The sequence below is a fragment of the Cetorhinus maximus genome, chromosome 3 (genome assembly GCF_964194155.1).
Source record: "Cetorhinus maximus chromosome 3, sCetMax3.hap1.1, whole genome shotgun sequence".
Lineage (NCBI taxonomy): Eukaryota > Metazoa > Chordata > Chondrichthyes > Lamniformes > Cetorhinidae > Cetorhinus > Cetorhinus maximus.
This window is the reverse complement of record NC_135881.1, coordinates 27,685,758-27,706,296: the sequence shown is the minus strand read 5'-3', so window position 1 is coordinate 27,706,296 and position 20,539 is coordinate 27,685,758. Positions and strand designations below refer to the sequence as shown.

At 43.2% G+C, this 20,539-nt stretch overlaps 1 protein-coding gene and 1 long non-coding RNA gene across 3 annotated transcripts in view; one reads left to right on the top strand and one right to left on the bottom strand.

Moving 5' to 3' along the window:
- The window catches only part of LOC144676939 (uncharacterized), a 191,670-nt gene that overhangs the window by 38,415 nt on the left and 132,716 nt on the right, over window positions 1-20,539 (bottom strand). The gene's annotated exons all lie outside the window — the stretch shown is intronic.
- Window positions 1-20,539, top strand: part of ptprn2 (protein tyrosine phosphatase receptor type N2) — a 1,029,555-nt gene that overhangs the window by 912,866 nt on the left and 96,150 nt on the right. For both annotated transcript variants that reach the window (XM_078537232.1, XM_078537231.1), the window contains exon 14: window positions 6,614-6,808. In XM_078537232.1, coding sequence (XP_078393358.1) covers window positions 6,614-6,808 — 195 coding nt within the window. The remainder of the gene's footprint in view (window positions 1-6,613; window positions 6,809-20,539) is intronic.

The following is a 20,539-nucleotide window of genomic DNA, read 5'->3' as shown; positions in this document are numbered from 1 at the left end:
CCAGTGCACGAACTTTGAGCATTTAATTTCCCAACTCTAATTCAAGTGTTCGCATTTCTCTTTCAAATTCAAGTTTTAACTTTTCTTATTCTAAATCTCTGCCTTTATCTCTTTCCTTATTGCAGGAAATAAAAACTCATGGTATGGGGGTAACATATTGGCATGGATAGAAGATTGGCTGGCTAACAGGAAGCAGAGAGTAGGCATAAATAGGTCTTTTCAGGTTGGCAAGATGTAACGAGTGGTGTGCCATAGGGATCAGTGCTGGGACCTCAACTGTTCACAATTTATATAAATGACTTGGATGAAGGAATTGAAGCAATGGTTGCCAAATTTGCTGATGACACATAGGTAGGTCGGAAAGTAAGTTGTGAAGAAGACATAAGGAGACTACAAGAAGATATAGATAGATTAAGTGAGTGGGCAAAGATCTGGCAAATGGAGTATAATGTGGGAAAATGTGAAATTGTCAATTTTGGCAGGAAGAATAAAAGAGAAGCACATTATCTAAATGGTGAGTGATTGCAATGCTCTGAGGTGTAGAGGGATCTGGGTGTTCTGTGCATGAATCAGAAAAGGCTAGTATACAGGTACAGCAAGTAATTAGGAAAGCTAATAGAAAGTTATCATTTATTGCAAGGGGAATTGAATTCAAAAGTAGGGAGTTTATGCTTCAATTGTACAGGGCACTAGTGAGACCACATTTGGAGGACTGCGTACAGTATTGGTCACCTTATTTAAGGAAGGATATAAATACATTGGAAGCAGTTCAGAGAAGGTTTATGAGACTAATACCTTGAATGGGTGGATTGTCTTATGCGGAAAGGTTGGACAGACTAGGCTTGTATCCACTGGAGTTTAGAAGAGTAAAGAGGCGACTTGATTGAAACATATAAGATCTTGAGGGGTCTTGACAGGGTGGATGTGGGGAGGATGCAGGGCATAGGATCTCTTGTAGGAGAATCTAGAACTAGGGGTCACTGTTTAAAAATAAAAGGTTGCCCATTTAAAACAGTGGTGAGGCAAAACTTTTCACTCAGAGGGTCGTGAGTCTTTGGAATTCTCTTCTTGAAAAGGCAGTGGAAGCAGAGCCTTTGAATATTTTTAAGGCAGAGGTGGATAGACTATTGAAAAGTAAGGGGGTGATAGATTATCAAGGGTAGGTGGGATGCAGATTTCAGGTTACTATCAGATCAGCCATGATCTTATTAAATGGTGGAGCAGGCTCGAGGGGCTGAATGGCCTACTGCTGGCTCTATATATGTTCCTCTCTTTATAACTTCATTCCCTCTTTCTCACATTCAGTTTTTGCTAATTGAGCAACTTCTTCAACAAGCTTTCCCAGATCCTGATTTCAAGTCAATCCCTAATTTATCTGCCATAGTCTTCAAATTAACCTTTATTAGCTGTTCCAAGGCACAGAGAGATAAACCCACTCTCCCCCGAAAGGCCTGAGCATTAAAGATAGTCATGTTGATTTCCACTGAATACAGCAAAAATAAAGGTGAAATTTTGTTGGTTTCAATACTGGAATATTCCAGTCTACCAGTTTTCCTGTCTCAGCATTTTGTGATCTCAGACGAACCCTCAATTTGTTATAAAGAACAAAGAGAACAAAGAACAAAGAAAAGTACAGCACAGGAACAGGCCCTTAGGCCCTCCAAGCCTGCACCGATCATGTTGCCCGTCAACTAAAACATTTTGCACTTCCGGGGTCCGTATCCTCTATTCCCATCCTATTCATGTATTTGTCAAGCTGCCTCTTAAACACCACTATCGTACCTGCTTCCACCATCTCCTCTGGCAGCGAATTCCAGACACTCACTACCCTCTGCGTAAAAAACTTGCCCCGTACATCTCCTCTATAGTTTACTTCTCTCACCTTAAATCTATGTCCCCTAGTAATTGACTCTTCCACCCTGGGAAAAAGCTTCTGACTATCTACTCTGTCCATGCCACTCATAATTTTGTAAACTTCTATCAAGTCGCCCCTCAATCTCCGTCGCTCTAGTGAGAACAATCCGAGTTTCTTCAACCTCTCCTCATAGCTAATAACCTCCAGACCAGGCAGCATCCTGGTAAACCTCCTCTGCACCCTCTCCAATGCCTCCATATCCTTCTGGTAATGTGGTGACCAGAATTGCACACAATATTCCAAGTGTGGCCTAACCAAGGTTCTATACAGCTGCAGCATGACTCCCCAGCTTTTATACTCAATACCCCTGCCAATGAAGGCAAGCATGCCATATGCCTTCCTGACTACCTTATCCACCTGCGTTGCCACTTTCAGTGACCTGTGGACCTGTACACCCAGATGCCTCTGCCCGTCGATGCACTTAAGGGTTCTTCCATTTACCGTGTAATTCCTGCCTTCCAAAATGCATTACCTCGCATTTGTCCGGATTAAACTCCATCTGCCATTTCTCCGCCCAAGTCTCCAACCGATTTATGATCCCTGTAGAGACCAAGAAGATTCCTTTTAAAAGAGAGGGATCCCCAAAAAACTAATGTAAAGTAAACCGATGGCCATGATTTCATTTTTTTATGCTGTTACTGTAACAAACCAGCTAAAGTCAGCATAATTCAAATATTAGTTAATAAGCAAAGGATATTTCAAACAAAAAGGTAAATTTCACCTTAGATAGATATTACAACAGAGAGCCTCATGTGGTTACAAGAACTCACATTACTTCCTGCACAAATGTGAGGCCACCTGTAACCTTATTCCAACTCAGCCTCCACTATGTAGGATCTCTCACTTTCTCAATCGCTTTGGCCTTTGAGTCACATTCGCCAGCAGCTGTATTCCATCTGACATCCCCAGACAGGGTTAACACCAACAAAGCCCATGTCTATGAACCCCTCTTTACACAGGTCATGATAGCACTGATGGCACGGAATCCCAGAGACTCCCTTCTCCTAGCCCTTTAAATGGTCTGGCAGGGTCTGGAAATACTGAAACAGTAGCAATGGGTCTTGTAAAACCCACAATCCCTTACCCTTTCTGATATCAGTTCTTTGTTCTTTCCAACTGGTTAACACACACAGTAGTAACAGTCTTTGCTCTATTCTCGAAGACCTGCTTCAACACCAAGATCTGTTTGAAAACTGCCAAACAGAAACCTATTCCATTCAGAGAGAACCTTACTTGTTTCCTCTCACATAAATTTTCAGTTTGTTCTGAACTGCCATGTAGAAACCCAACCCCACTACAATTAGATTTCGATTTACCCTTTACTTCTTAGCTGTTTATCCCCATGGCAACCTCGGATCACATGGGCATTCCTTGGAACCTAATGGTATCATAATTAGGAAACCAATTAACTGTCTTTCACAATACACCCCAGTCCACTTTGATCTTAAAGGGAAAGTCACATATAAACAAAATACAGACCATTGTCTGCATGTGGGTCATCAGAGAAGTTTCTTGGGAAGAATGAGTCAAAATAGAATGAGGAGACTTAGATGTAGTGAGGATAGAAGGAGAAAAAACTTGCAGAACATAGTTAGAGCTAACTGAGCCTCCATGAGGATATAAGGCAGGCAATTCTAACAATGCAAATTATTCACATCGCCTTTCTGTCCTGTTTTAGCTCATATGCTGCTAAAACCTTTATTCATGCCTTATTTACTTCCAATCTCGATTATTCCAAGGCCCCCTTGGATGGCCTCCCACATTGCACCCTTGGAGACTTGAGCTCATCCTAAGCTCTGTTGACTGGATATTAACTCACAGTCTCACAGTTTGCTCAACACCCCTGTGCTTGCTGACCTACTTGGCTTCTAGTCTGCCATTGCATTGATTTTAAAATTCTCTTCCTTGTTTGCAAATTCCTCCATGGCCCTCCCTCTCTCTGTAATCTCTTCCAGCCCAAGAACTATCTGAAGTATCTGCACTCCTCCAATCCTGGACTTGTGAGTATCCTTGATTTTAGTCACTCCATCATGGGTGGCTGTGCTTTCAGCTACCTGGGGCCCAAGCTCTGGAACTCCTTGGTATGAAAGCAAAGCCGATCAGACCCCAGGACAGTAGATCCAACATGTAATCGAACCCATCGGCAGACATCCGCTACAATCGTTATCTACTCAAGAAAGGCCCCATGGGACAGGGTGTAACAATAGTGACACCATCGCTATGATCCACAGTCTCTTATTTAAATAATATCACAGAAGTATTAGGTGCTGAGTTCAACTCTTTTCCAGATACTTTCTTGAACATGCAGTGTTTCATCCCCTTGGTGCTTCAAGAGTAAAGTATCACCAATCATTTGACAACTCTGTAGCAAATGGAGCCAATCTAAGAATCTTTGATTTGCACTGCAAAATAAATGGTGTCGATGCCAGCCATTATTACGTTGCCTGGAGGGATGACTGCCATCGTTTTATTTTATCTTATAAATGGTCTAATATACTCCTGACACTGGATTGATTATCTGATGGGTTTTAACAGGGAGATGAAACTCCGCCAAAAATTAGCTGAACTATTCCAAACCATTTTTTTAAAAATCAGAGTGAAGGTTGCAGGCTGTGTCCAGTTGTTGCTATTCCAGTAGGCCCAACATGCCACACGGGTAGGGTGTGCGTTTCCAACCATGACCCTCCGCACTGTGAGTTGCCAATCTTAGCTGTGCTGAGCAGCAGGTTAGGCGTCTGTCCGAAGAAGAGACCTAACCCCCTTCCCCCGGCTGGTCTTTCGCGCTTTCGAGCAACCGGCTGCAAAAGCGCGGAAGCCCAAACACGGACTTGCCTCCGCCCTGCCCCCTTTCAGGCTCCCAAATTTGGATGGGGATGTTACCTATCATGGGAAGGGCATCGGAGTAGGGAACAGGAATGAAAGGGAGCGAAAGAGTCAAGGGGCGGGATTTTCCGCCTCACCCGCGGTGGGTCCCGCCCGCGACAGGGCCGGAAAACCCCGACCGATGCCTTCAAACGAAACATGTTTGATAAAGGAGAAATAATCTGGACGCTGCAAACAATAAATAAAGCAGAGCTGGATAGATTCTTGATTAACAAGGGGGTGAAAGGATACCAGGAGTGGGCAGGAATGTGGGGGAGTTGAGGTTACATTCAGATCAGCCATGATCTTATTGAATGGGGGAGCAGGCTCGAGGGGCCGAGTGACCTACTCCTGCTCCTAATTCCGTGTGTTCGTATGTTAGTGGAAACGTTCAGCAGGTCATGATCACCGGATGTGTCAGCCGCTGAAGTAATTTTTGAAGTATAATCACTGGAGGGTATACTGGACACTAGATGTAGTGTTTTTATTTAACTTAATAAGTTTCCTTTATTAGTTGTACCCTCTGAAAAAAAGGGCTCATCTTTATTAGGTTTTATTTAAGAATTTCGGGACAACCCAGCTGCTCCTTACAGTTTGTGGAGAGAGAGAAACAGAGTTAATGGACGAGAAATTTGTCGTCAAGGCATGACCTCGAGCAGTGTCACGGAGGCTAATTTCTGTTTCCTGGGTCATGGCTGCTTTCCGTACGTCTGGCATGTGCTGGGAGACCTTGAATAGATGCTAACCTGACATCACACAGCTGAACCAGCTGACATGCCAGGATCTCCAAATTTCCTCGTCAAATGTGCAGGTAGCCTCTTAATTGTTCACTCAGCAAACAACAAGCTTGAAGCTGCAGGGTAGTCCTATACTAGTGTTATTTAAAGAATAACTCCATTTCCCTGTCAGGAGGCAGTGCAATTGCTGCTGGCTTGTGAACAGGCTACTCCTCTGGTCCTCCTCCATGAGGATGCAAGGTAGCAACACCCTCTGGCAAATCCAGGAACTCACCAAACATCTCCAAAAACACTCCACAGGCAGCAGCTGGGTCATCATGCCAGATAGCAGAATGAGGGTGAGCAGGGTATAAGGCAGAAACATGCCATCATCCTCAACATTCTCAGTTATCTCAGATGCTGCGGGTCTGTCGCAGCCAACACCATGATGCTGAGACCCATCTCCTCCATAGGGATCTGTAGATGTAGGTGTACTTGTTCCCCACAAGCTCTGCTCTGCTTCTTTTTATTGTGTGCCATCTTATCCTGCAAAAGAGAAGGCAGAATGTCAGAGTTTGTATGGTAATGCATTTGGGTGCTGTACCTGCCATAGCTGAATAGCTGGAGATATGTGGAAGCAATGAGAGGTGAGTATGAGGCTGGCAGCATTGGTTGTGAATCATGATCCCTGTGCCCAAAAAAAGGAGCCTATCCAATATCTATCCCAATGTTTCAGGTCAGAGATCTAGAGTGAAAGGTTACCAACCTAAAGCGTTAACTCTGTTAGATGCTGCCTGGCCAGCTGAGTATCCAGCGTTTTCTGTTTTATATTAAGTAATAACAACCAGCCAGGGACTGAATAAAGTTGGTTTGATTTCCTAGGCATGCAAACACTTGATGAATATTTCACAGTGTGACTTCTAGACATGAGCTGGGAGATGGGAGAGAAAACTGCAGATTGATGGCCAGCATCTCACTTCCCTTTCTCACACAAACCCAATCAAGCCTATCTTGAAAGCGCAGACAGAACCCCAACCCCCAACCCGCCCACTCCCCCAGTGGCTGTTGTTAAAAACTTTGGATTATTTCCAACTTGTTCTTTTTTCTCCCTCTGATCTAGGAGCTTTGTCGCCAGCGTATGGCTGTCAAGATATCTGAACGCCCAGAGCCTGCTCACGCCTCCCGCATCAATAGCGTCTCCTCTCAGTTCAGTGACGGCGCACAGCACAGCCCATCCACACGGAGCAGCACCTCTTCCTGGTGTGAGGAGCCGGTCCAGTCCAACATGGACATCTCTACAGGACACATGATACTGGTAATCACTCACCCTGAACTTAGTACTTCTCCTCATATCTTTTCTCACAGCCCTTATGAGGGGTGGGTGGGGATAAGATTAGTTCCTGCCTTTCTTGAAAGCAGTGCAAGAGAAGTCAATCGCCTGTCCATTATTCACCGTGTGTTGATGCACATATGCTGGTACAAGCCAATTATGAATGGTCAAACAATTGATCTAAAACACAGTGATGTTCCTGAAATGGAATTCAAAGTTAATCCCTCCCCCATAACTCAGTGTAGCAGGGCACAATATATAGTTTTAGTTTTATTCAAAGCATCTACTAAAAAGCAAAACCCATATCTCACTTCAAATATAAAATCAGTCACTAATGAAGTTTTGTTCTGTTGTCAGTCAGAAAATAGCCCTAATCATTCTAATGGTGAAGACTTTATTTTTAAGGTAGTCATCTTTATATCCATGAGGTGTCATTGGCACGGATAGGGTAATGTCATAGAATCTTAAATCACAGAAGGAAGCTATTCATCCCATCTTGTCTATGCTGGCTCTTTGAAAGAGTCTTTCAGTTTTCTCCCCTTTAACTATTTATCCCCCAATTCCCCTTTTGAAAGTTACCATTGAATCTGCTTCAACTAGCCTTTCAGTTGGTGCATTCCAAATCATAACAAACTGTGTTTTTAAAAAAAAGCTCATCTCACCACTGGCTCCATTGTCAACCACCTTCTATCAGTATCCTCTGATTAAAAAAAACCTGCAACCTCCACCACCTAGAACGACAAGGGCAGCAGATACATGGGAACACCACCACCTGCAAGTTCCTCTCCAAGCCACATACAATCCTGACTTGGAAATATATCGCCGTTCCTTCACTGTTGCTGGGTCAAAATCCTGGAACTCCCTCCCTAACAGCACTGTGGGTGTACCTACACCACATGGACTGCAGCAGTTCAAGAAGGCAGCTCACCACCACCTTCTCAAGGGACCGGCAATAGATGCTGGCCCAGCCACCAACACCCACATCCTATGAAATTTTTTTTTAAATTACCTACTTTCAGACAATGGAAACAATTCCTCCTCATCACTGTATCAAACCACAGCACATCAATTCAGCTAACAATAATTAGCCTTTAACAAAAAAGATGAACATGTCATAAATGTAAAGAAATATGCTTTCTTGCCTATTATGCAACATCCTGAAAATTATTAGTTCCAGAGATCAAGTAAATTATAGAACAAAACATGAAAGCGAAAACACAGATGAACAAAGGACAATTAAACATTTGAAATAATTATATACATAGAATTTTCATGTATAATTAAACGATTTCAGGCTTCCAAACAATGCATAAGTACACTGAGCACAGAGTGACATTCGCCTCTATATAGATATTAATAACTGAGCGCTAAATGACATTCTTATGTATATAGATTTAAATATACAGAACTCTGGGTGACATTCGTCTGTGTATAGGTTTAAACCACACTGAATTAAGGAGTGACATTATCCTATATATAGATATAAATGCACAGGGCACTAAGTGACATTCTCCTTTATGTCAATTTTAATACACTGAGTGACATTCTTTTGTGTACAGATTTAAAAACATGAAGCTTGGGTCACATTTTTTTGTATATAAATGTAAACACACTGAGCTCTGAGTAACACTCCTATATATAGATTTAAACAGATTTAAATACACATATCTTTGAATCTCAGAGTTGTTATAGCACAAAAGGAGGCCATTTGGCCCATCTTGTCTGCACCAGCTCTCTGAATGAGCATTTCACCTAGTGCTATTCTCCTGCTTTCTCCCTGTAAACCTGCACATAGAGGCATATAAATTTATGCATATTGTATGTAATATCTATTAGATATAGATTTACTGATCTCTGAACACAAATCTCATGTATATACATTTAAGTACACAATCCTTGAGTGATATACTCCTGTCTGTAGATTTAAATACACTGAGCTCTGAAGGACATTTTCCTGTGTATAGAATTAATCTCTCTGAGCTCCTAGTGACATTTTCTTGCACATATATTTAAACACACAGAGCTCTGAGTGACATTCTCCTTTATATAGATTTAAACACACTCTATTCTCAGTGACATACTCCTGCATATAGGCTTATACACACTGAGCTCTGAGTGACATTCACCTTTACATAGATTTAAACACACTGAGCTCTGAGTGATATTTTCCTGTATATAGATTTTAATACAATGAGCACTGTGGGACATTGTCCCGTATATAGATTTAGAAACACTGATCTCTGAGTGATAGTCTCCAGTTTATAGTTATAAATGCACTGAATTTGAATGATGATCTCCTCTATATATTTAAGGACACAGAGCTCTGAACGACATTCTCCTTGAGATTTAAACTCACCGAGCTGTACATGACATTCTCCTGTATATAGATATAAGCACACAAAACTCTGACTGGCATTGTCCTCTATAGGTTAAAATATGTGGATCTCTAAATAACACTTTTACTCTATTGTTTTTTTATCCATTCATGGGATGTGGGCATCACTGGCTAGGCATTTATTATTCATCCCTAATTGCCCTTGTTCAGAGAGCAGTTAAGAGTCAACCACATTGCTGTGGATCTGGAGTCACATGTAAGGCAGACCAAGTAAGGACAGTAGCATTAATGAACCAGATGGGTTTTTACAACAATTGACAATGGTTTCATAGTCATCATTAGACTTTTTATGCCCTAACTGATGCCCAATTATTGGCCACTTAAGAGCCACTTTCTGCCCAGCCTCAATTTTGAGGCTGGAGGGAGGAATTTGGGTGAGATAGTGGTGCAGTGGTAATATCACTGGGCTAGTAATCCAGAGACCCAGCTAATGCTCTGGAGACATGAGTTCAAATCTGGTTAATTAATTAATAAATCTGGAATATAGTCTCAGTAATGCTGATCATGCAGCTATCATTGATGATTGTTGTTAAAAACCCATCTGATTCAATCTGCCATCTTTACCTGGTCTGGCTGACATGAGACTCCAGACCCATGGCAATGGTTAACTGTTAACTGCCCTCTGACATGGTCTAGCAAGCCACTCAGTGTCAAGGACAATTAGGGATGGGCCTTCCCAGCAACGCCCACATCTTGCGAATGAACAAAAAAAAAAATTCAGGGGCCTGGAGGAAAACCTGCCCAGGCCTCGGGAGAGAAAGATGAGACACTTTCCTCCTGGGCCCCCTTTCCCCACAACCCCTCCAACCCCACAGGTGACCCCCTGCACCCCTGGACTCTCCATCAAGACCCCCAGCCACCCCCTCTCTGGGCCTCATATACCCCTCCCGCCATAAGACCACATTTCCTGGGCCCTGGACTCCAGGCCTTGGAATCTGGGGACTGCTCGTAGTACCAGCCTTGACCACTGCTGCCGCTGGCACTGCTGGGACGCAGGAGTTGCCAGCCAATCAAATTGGCCAGCAGCTCTGTGAGGCAGGAATTTTACCTGAGGGAGGGACGGAAATCCCCCTCTCCAGCAAATAAATGCCCCCCACTGTGATCGGCGGGGATGGGTTTTCACCAACTCTTCAGGTGGCAGGCCGGGAAAACCCCGCCGTCCAAAAAATCCTGCCCACTGAGCTCTGCCCATCCCTAGTTGCCCTTGTGAAGGTGGTGGTGCGCTGCCTCCTTGATTGCCCAGGATAATGTTCTGGGGAGCCAAGTTCAAAACCCACCACAGCAGATGGTAGAATTTGATTTCAGTAAAAATCTGGAATCAAGTCTAATGTTGCCATTTTCAATTTTTGTAAAAACCCATCTGGTTCATTAATGTCCTTTCGGGAAGGAAATCTGCTGTCCTTGCCTGGTCTGGCCTACATCTGACCCCAGATCTGCAATAATATGGTTGACTCTTAAATGTCTTCTGAGCAAGGGCAATAAATGCTGGCCTAGCCAGCGACGCCCGCATCCCATGAACGAATTTAAAAAAATACATTTAAATACATGGATCTTCGACTGACATCCATCTGAATATAGGTTTAAATGAGTGATATTCCACTGTATGTAGATTGAAACACCCAGAGCTCTGAGTGACATTCTCCTGTATATAAATAGAAACACGCAGAGCTCTGTGTAACATTCTCCTGTATTTAGATATAAACACACTGAACTGTGAGCGACATTCTCCTGTGTATAGATATAAACACCCAGCGCTCGTGTGACATTCTCTTGTATTTAGATATAAATACACAGAGCTCTGAATGACATTCTCCTGTATTTAGATATAAACATGCAGAGCTCTGAGTGACATTCTCCTGTATACTGAGCTCTGAGTGATATTCTCCTGTATATAAATATAAACACCCTGAACTGTGAGTGACATTCTCCTGTATAAAGTTATAAACACACTGAGCTGTGAGTGACATTCTCCTGTATATAGATATAAACACACTGAGCTGTGAGTGACATTCTCCTGTATATAGATATAAACACACTGAGCTGTGAGTGACATTCTCCTGTATATAGATATAAACACACTGAACTGTGAGTGACATTCTCCTGTATATAGATATAAACACACTGAGCTGTGAGTGACATTCTCCTGTATATAGATATAAACACACTGAGCTGTGAGTGACATTCTCCTGTATATAGATATAAACACACTGAGCTGTGAGTGACATTCTCCTGTATATAGATATAAACACACTGAGCTGTGAGTGACATTCTCCTGTATATAGATATAAACACACTGAGCTGTGAGTGACATTCTCCTGTATATAGATATAAACACACTGAGCTGTGAGTGACATTCTCCTGTATATATATATAAACACACTGAGCTGTGAGTAACATTCTCCTGTATATAGATATAAACACACTGATCTCTGAGTGACATTCTCCTTTATATAGATATAAACACCCTGAGCTGTGAGTGACATTCTCCTGTATATAGATATAAACACACTGAGCTGTGAGTGACATTCTCCTGTATATAGATATAAACACCCTGAGCTGTGAGTGACATTCTCCTGTATATAGATATAAACACACTGAGCTCTGAGTGACATTCTCCTGTATATAGATATAAACACACTGAGCTGTGAGTGATATTCTCCTGTATACATATATAAACACACTGAGCTGTGAGTGACATTCTCCTGTATGTAGATATAAACACACTGAGCTGTGAGTGATATTCTCCTGTATACATATATAAACACACTGAGCTGTGAGTGACATTCTCCTGTATATAGATATAAACACACTGAGCTGTGAGTGACATTCTCCTGTATATAGATATGAACACACTGAGCTGTGAGTGACATTCTCCTGTATATAGATATAAACACACTGAGCTGTGAGTGACATTCTCCTGTATATAGATAGAAACACACAGAGTTGTGATTGACATTCTTCTGTATATAGGTATGAACGCACTGAGCTATGTGGGACATTCTTGTATTTTGGGGGATTATAGGCATGGAGGCCTGAGGGACTTCTTGTATTTCTTGGAATTTATATGCACGGAGTTCTGAGAGTCATCCTCTTTAATCGTTTTAAACACACTGAGCTCTGAGTTGAATTCGCCTGTATATAGATTTAAACACATTGTCCTAACCGCGATATTCTCCTGTATATAAGTTTAAACACACTGAGCTTGGAGTAATGCTATAGTTTAATTAAATTTCAATGTGCTGAATTCTGAGCGTTAATCTCATGTGTATAGTTTCAAATACATTAAGCTCTGAGTGACATTTTCCTGTCTTGATTTAAATACACATATCTCTGAGTTATAGTTTCTTGTTTAAGCATTTACGCACACAGTGCTCTGAGTGACATTCTCCAGTAAACAGATTTAAATGCACTGAGGTCTGAGGGATATTCTCCCATATTCAGATTTAAGTACACTGAGCTCTGAGTGACATCCTTCTGCCTATAGATTTAAATTCATTGAGCGCTCAGTGTCATTCTCCTTTTTATACATTTAAACAGACTGATCTCCATCGGACATTCTCCACTTCGTAGATTAAATGAAACTGAACTCTGAGGGACATTCTCCTGTATATAGATATAAACACACTGAACTCTGAGGGACATTCTCCTGTATATAATTATAAACACACTGAACTCTGAAGGACGTTCTCCTGTATATAGATTTAACACCTTAAGCTCTGATTGACACTCTTTAGTATATACATTTAAACACACTGAGCTCTGAGTGACATTCACCTGTATATAGTTTTAAACACACTGATGTCTGGTTGACATTCTCCTGTATATAGATATAACACACTGAGATCTGATTGACATTCTCTTGCATATAGATTTAACACACTGAGCTCTGAGTGGCATTCTCCTGTATATAGATTTAACATACTGAGCTCTGAGTGACGTTCTCTTGTTTATAGATTTAAACACATTGAGCTCTGAGTGACATTTTCCTGTATATAGTTTAAACACATTGAGCTCTGAGTGACATTCTCCTTGTATATAGATTTAAACACATTGAGGTCTGAGTGACATTCCCCTGTATGTAGATTTAAACATACTGAGGTCTGAGTGACATTCTCCTGTATATAGATTTAAACATACTGAGGTCTGAGTGACATTCTCCTGTATATAGATTTAAATACACTAATCTCTGATTGACATTTTCTGTCAATAGATTTAAACACACTTGAGTTCTGATTGACATTCTCCTGTACATAGATTTAGCACATTGAGGTCTGAGTAACATTTTCCTGTCAATAGCTTTAAACACACTCAGCTCTGACTGATAGTTTCCTGTATACAGATTTAAACACACTAAGGGCTAAGTGGCATTTTCCTGTGCATAGATTTAAACACATTGAGGTCTGAGTGACATTCTCCTGTCAATAGATTTAAACACACTGAGCTCTGATTGACAGTTTCCTGTATACAGATTTAAACACACTAAGGGCTAAGTGACATTTTCCTATGTATAGATTTAAACACACTGAGGTCTGAGTGATATGCTTCTATATTTACTCTATATATTCTGAGTTCTCATGGATATTCTCCTGTATATACATTTAATCACACTAATCTTTGACTGACACTCTCCCTTGTATAGTTTTAAATGCACTTAACTCTGACTGACATTCTCCTGTATATAGATTAAACACACTGAACTGAGTGACATCCTCCTATTTGCATTTAAACACATGAGCTTTGACTGACCTCCTCTGGCATATATCTTCAAATACATTGAGCTTTGAGTAATATTGTCCTGTATAGAGTAAATATACATATCTCTGAGATGCAATCTCCTGTATATACATTGAATGCTCTGAGTGACATTCTCCTGTTTAATAGTCTGAACTCTTATTGAAATTCTCATGTGTTTAGATTTAAGTACGTTGAATTCTGATTAGCATTCTCCTCTGTAGATTTAACCACACTATCTTCCAGGTGATATTCTCCTCTACATACATTTAAACACACAGAGCTTTGAGTGATGTTCTCCTCAATAGTTTTAAATGTACCGTACTTTCTATGACATTCTCCTGTATATAAATTTAAGCACACTGAGCTCTTACTAGCATTCTCCTCTATAGATTTAAACAGACTGAGCTCTGAGTGATGTTCCTCAGACTGCTGTTCACATCACAACCTTAGATCAACACTCAGTGCCATGTGTTGCTACGTGAACAATATTCACCTTTCTCTTAAAAGTAGCTCCAACTCACTCTATCTCAAACCTATCCTGCTCCGCAGTTTCATTTCATGCTTCGCAGACTCACCTGACGCTTCAAGAGAAAACATTTTCTCTTTCTTTCTGATGTTAGGGATTGCAAGCTCCAACAATTCGCGGGTACCAAAGCCGCTCCAGATCTCTCTTCCCCTTCACTTTCCCTGACCCCACCCCTTCTACTACTCTCAACCCTTGCCATGTATTCACGATACCCGCTGACCTTCCCTCCCCTCTGACGCTGAATGATCTGATCTTAGCAACGGGCTCAGCTTTATCCCCTAACGCCGCCACCTTAATTAATTTCGAGCTCGGCATGATATTGAGTTTTTCTTCTGTTGTCTTCATTTGCGTGCCCACTTCATTGACCAGGAGTCCTCCCCTGATCAATGGACTGTTTCACCCATTTCCAGTATTCTCCCTCCACCTGGACCCCTCACTCTGCCCTCTTACCCACTCTTGATCTTTTCATTAAGGACTCCCACCACAACATCACCTGTATCATTCTCCCCTCACTCACTCTAACCTGTGTCCTTCTGAACTTGCTACATTCCATTCTATCAGGTCTAATCCTGATATTGTTATCAAACTTGCTGACGAAGTGGGGGCACTGTTGTTGTCTGGTGGACTGACTTCTTTCTTGCAGAAGTGGAGTCCCAAATCTCTGACACTTTCTCCTACTTCCCTCTGGACCATGACCCCCCCCTACCGCCGAACATCAAGCCATTGTTTCCTGAGCAGTCACTAATCTCATTTCCTCCAGTGACCATTCCTCCATGGCTTCCCACCTCATAGTTCCCCAACCCCGTACAGTCCGCTTCCACCTCCTTCCTAAGATCCATAAACAGGACTGCCCTGGTAGACCTATTGTTTCAGGCTGTCCCTGCCCCACTGAACTGATTTCTTCCTACCTTGACTCCATTTTTTCTCCCCTTGTCCAGCCTTCCCCGTCTATATTTTTAACTGTTCTGATGCCCTCCATCACTTTAGAATTTTCCAATTTCTTGGCCCTAACTGCCTCCTCTTGACCATGGGTGTTCAATCTCTCTACACCTTCATTCCCCCACCAGGATAGTTTGAGGGGTCTCCATTTCTTCCTTGAATGGAGAGGGCCAACTGGTTCCCATTGGCCACACCCCTCCTCAGCCTGACTGAACTTGTTCTGTCATTGAACCATTTCTCCTTTAGTTCACCTCAGTTCCTCCAAATAAACGGTGTTGCTATGACTACCTGTGTGGGTCCTAGCTTTGCCCATCTATTTAAGAGATACGTGAAACATTCCTTGTCCCAGTCCTACTCTGGCCCCCCTCCCTCTACTCTTTTTCCGTTATATTGATGACTGTATCACTGGCGTGCCATGCTCTTGCCCTGAAGTTGAAAGCTTCATCAACTTTGCTTCCAATTTCCACCCTTCAGTTTTACGTGGTCCATCTTCGACTCTTCCTTTCCCTTCCTGAGTTCCCTGTTTCCATTTCTGTCGATAGGCTCTCAACTAATCCCACTGACTCCCACAGCTACCTCGACTGCACTTCTTTACACTTTACACCCTGTAAGGACTCCATTCCATTCCAATATAGATTTAAACACAGTGAATTCTTGAGCAATATTGTGCTCTATAGATTAACATACACCGAACACTGAATGACATTCTAATGTGCTTAGCTTTAAACATACTGAGCTCTGCGTGACATTCTCCTGCTATAAGGATTTAATCACATTGAGCTCTGATTGATGTTCTGCTGTATATACATTTAAAAACACTGAGACCTGAGTGACAATCTTCTAGATATATATATATAGGCACACTGAGCTTTGAGTGACATTCCCTTGGATATCGATTTAAATACACTCAACACTGAGTGACATTCTCCTGCATATAGATTAAACACCCTGAGCTCTGAGTGACATTCTCCTGTACATAGATGTAAACACATGGATTTCTGATTGATATTCCCTAAATAAAGGTTTGAATGCACTGTGTTCTGTAGATCATTCTCATCTATATAGATTTAAATACATTGAGCTCTGAGTGATAGACTTCTGCATTTAGATTTAAACACATTGAGTTCTCAATGACATTCTCCTATATATAGATTTAAACAGAGTTGAGCTCTGAGTGACATTTTCCTGTGCACAGTTTTAAATAAGCTGAACTCAATGTGCCATTCTCCTGTGTATAGATTTAAACACACTGAGCTCTGAATCATATTGTTCTTTTTCTATAGATAAAATGCATTCAGCTTTGAGTGATATTCTTTTGTATATAGATTTAAACACACAGTGCTAAGTGACTGCCTCCTCTCTAGGAGATCTAAATGGCATTCTCCTGTAGATAGATTTCAACTCATTGAGTTCTGATTGGCAATCTCCTGTATGTAGGTTTAAACATACTGAGCTCTAAGTGACGTTCTCCTGTATATAGATTTAAATATATGGAGCTTGGAGTGACCTACTCCTGTATATAGATTGAAAAACGCTTATCTCTGACTCGCATTCGCCAGTATATGGATTTAAATACACTGAACTCAAGGTGGCATTTTCCTGTGCATAGATCTAATCACACTGAGCTCTGAGTGACATTTCCCTGTATGGATTTAAACACACTAAGCGCTGAATGACATGCTCGTCTATATACATTTATATCACTGAGCTTTGTGTGACATTCTGCTGTGTACATTGTTAAGCACCCTGCACTCTTAATTCATTTGTTTTTCTATAGATTAAATGCACTCAGCATTGAGTGAAATTTTCCTTATTATCAATTTAGACACACCGATCTTTGAGCAACATTCTCCAGAATATAATTTGAAGTACTGAGCTCTGTGTAATATTCATCTGAATATAGATTCAAATACATTGTACTCTGAGTGACATTCTCATGTATTCTCAATCTAAACACACTAAGATTATAGTGACAGTCTCGTCTTCATAGACTTATATACACTAACTGAGCTCTGTGTGACATTGTTCTGTGTAGATTTATTTCACTCTGAGCAGCACTCTCCTGTAAAAAGACTTAATACATTGTCCCTGAGTGACATTCTGCTGCATTTAGACTTAAACACACTGAGCCCTGAATGACATTCAGCATTATATAGATTTAAACGCACTGATTTCTGAGTGATATTTACTAAATTTAGGTTTGAACACACTTGATGTCCTCCCTGTAGGACATGCTCGTCTATATGGATTTCAACACACTGAGCTGTGAGTGACGTTTTCCTGTACGCACACTGAACACACTGAGTCCTGAGTGACGTTCTCCTTTACATAAATTTAAATGCACTATACTAAGTGTGTATAGGTTTAAATACGCTGAGCTCATAGTGACATTTTCCTGTAAATAGATTTAAACACATTGGGCAGAATTTTCCCAGGATTGCACTAGGTGCGGTAGTGGGCAGGTAAAATGGAGTCCTACCCGCCGACAAAAATGGCGGGTTTTCACGCCGTATCCTTCCGAGTCGGCCTCATTATTTATGCAATCCCGAGAAACATGCTGCTTCCATGGCAGGCGGGCTCTCATTCGCCCGCTCGCCATCACCCCGCTGTCGCATCACGCTGGCCACCATCTTTAAAAGGAAGCCGCCAGCAAAGCGCCCATTGCCACCTGCTCACCACTGCTGTCCAGGAGACATGGCCAGCAAAGGAAAAAAGACTACAGCCCACCACCGCCACCACCCCCCAACCCCGCTTCAATGACAGGTCCCTCAAGCGACTGCTGGATGCTGTGGAGGCCCGCCGGGATGTGCTCTACCCCCGCTCTGGCCGCAGATGGGTAGCAATGTCACCAACCTGGCTTGGGAGGCGATGGCAGCGGTGGTCAGTGCGAACGCCTTGTAGAGGAGGACAGTCACCCAGTGCCGCAAAAGGATGAATGATCTCCATTCTGCCAAGATAACCCACTCTTCTCATCACTCTCAACTCACACACTCAAACCCATCACACATCCACAGGGCCCTCACTCACTGCCAGCGCAACGGACACCTCCATTCACATTTTCACACTCACCATCATTGTCCTCATCCCGTCCATGGGACCACTCACCACCCACACAAACCAGGCATATTTACCATCTGGCCTGGCAGGTGTCCTGATACACTCTCCCCATCTCTATCCATGCAGGACAAACTGGCTCACAACAGGAGGGAAAGGTCTCAGACAGGTGGAGGGATTCCGGAAATCAAAATTCTGACAGAATTCAAAAACAGAGCCATCCAGCCGGCCGGTGATGACTGGGACCAGTCCTGTACTGATGGTGAGGTTGGCGCTGCTCTACCAAGTGAGGATCCAGCAGTGCAGCATCCATCAGACAACCATGCCATGTGTGATGTGTCCTCTTTCACAGGCCACTGCCATGCACTAATTATCTCCCCTTGCTTTCACTGGCACATCTGCCAAACAACCGACAGAGCCCATGACCCAGGGATTCCAGTCAAGCTCCGAAGAAACCTCTGAAGGGGAATCTGAAGGCACCCTCCTTGAAGTCCTGTCACAGCGCTCACCCACACCCTCCACCGGCACAGAGACACACACCTCAGTGGGACCTAGCTTTAGAGTAGCCTCGGTATCACAATCTGGTGAGTACACCACACCTTCTGATCCACAGCAGGTGGAGGCAGGGACTTGCCAGGTCCCCGGCACTCGGAGGGCTGCTAGAGACCAGAAATTTGCTGAGTCTGAGTCAGATGACGAGCCTCTGGACTCGGTCATGTCACAGTTGCTGGAGCTGCAAAGGCAAGCTCGGGAACACCAGGAAGGGATGTCCATTACACTCCTCAGATTGAAAGACACGATGGAGGACTCAGTCCATCTTCAGGCTGAGGGGATAGCGCTGGCATCACAATGCACCGAGGTCAACGCTGGCAGAATGGCAGCCGCCATGGAGACCTTGGTCCAGGACATCACTGCTGCATGGGATTAACCCCATCGCTGATGCCATAGTTGGCCTCCAACAGTGTGTACGTGAGAGGGGTGCTGGGCAGCTCGATCTCACTCCAGCTACCCCTTCCACTCATGGAGTCAGCCAGGGGCCCTCAGGCACCAATAGCGAGGAGGATCAGCAGGTGTACACTCCAGGGCCATCCACCCAGTTGACTCTGGGAGTGACCGGCCCATCCGAATCCTATCTTCCTGTGACCTCCGCAGATCCAGCTCCACAGGCCGGGGAAAGTGCCACTGCCACACAGCAGAACCTCGAAAGCAGGCCGGGGCCCTCAGAGGATACCCGCCAAGGTCATCACAGACAGGGCGTCACAGCCAGCAGGCTACCTCCACCTCTGCTGTGGATGTCCGGGGAGCACCAACACGTAGCGGCAGGGTTAGGAAAGTTATGTAACAGTAGTTGCACAGGTTGGCCACGGGTGTTGATCACTTGATCGTACTGTTCACTATTGTCAATAAAGTCCTAAGAATGTCACCCTGCCTATGGCCCCTTGTTCTGATGAGCAGTGTTCTTGTCACTCAGATGTGAAACCTTTCTGCCCAAGGTGGGTGTCTCAGTCCAGGGCCTCTTCCTTGTGCTCTGTGTAGTCTTCAGATCACAGTGATTGTCCTCACACTCCCTGGAAACATTACTGATGCCTGCACCTCGGCGGTGCTGGTCATTGCTGCCAGAATGTAGTGGGAAGGCGTCACAAAGTTCTCTCATACACTCTGTGTGCTCTCAGCACCTTTAAGGAGGGGCTGGCCCCCATCTCTTCAGCATCTGCAATCAGTGATGCTGTGCACCAGCTCCTGAAGGGCTGAGGTGCTGAAGGCGGAGACAGCATCAGATGTGTCTAATGTTTCATGGCTGCATCTCTGAGATGGCCCTGATTATGGAACGCAAGCGAGCTGCCCTCGGCCAGATAGGAGTCAGACATTCTCAGAGGCCATGTGAAGATCTATGAAGTGTCCTCACTGCATGTTACCATCATGCTCCTTTGATCGAGCGACTATTAGGGCCTCCACCGCATCTCCATGACAGGAGCATTCTCACAGAGCGCTGAGATAAGCCAGACTGGAGTCAAACGTTCACAACTGTGATGTGAGGATCTACAGGGACACCTCACTGCATGTCGTC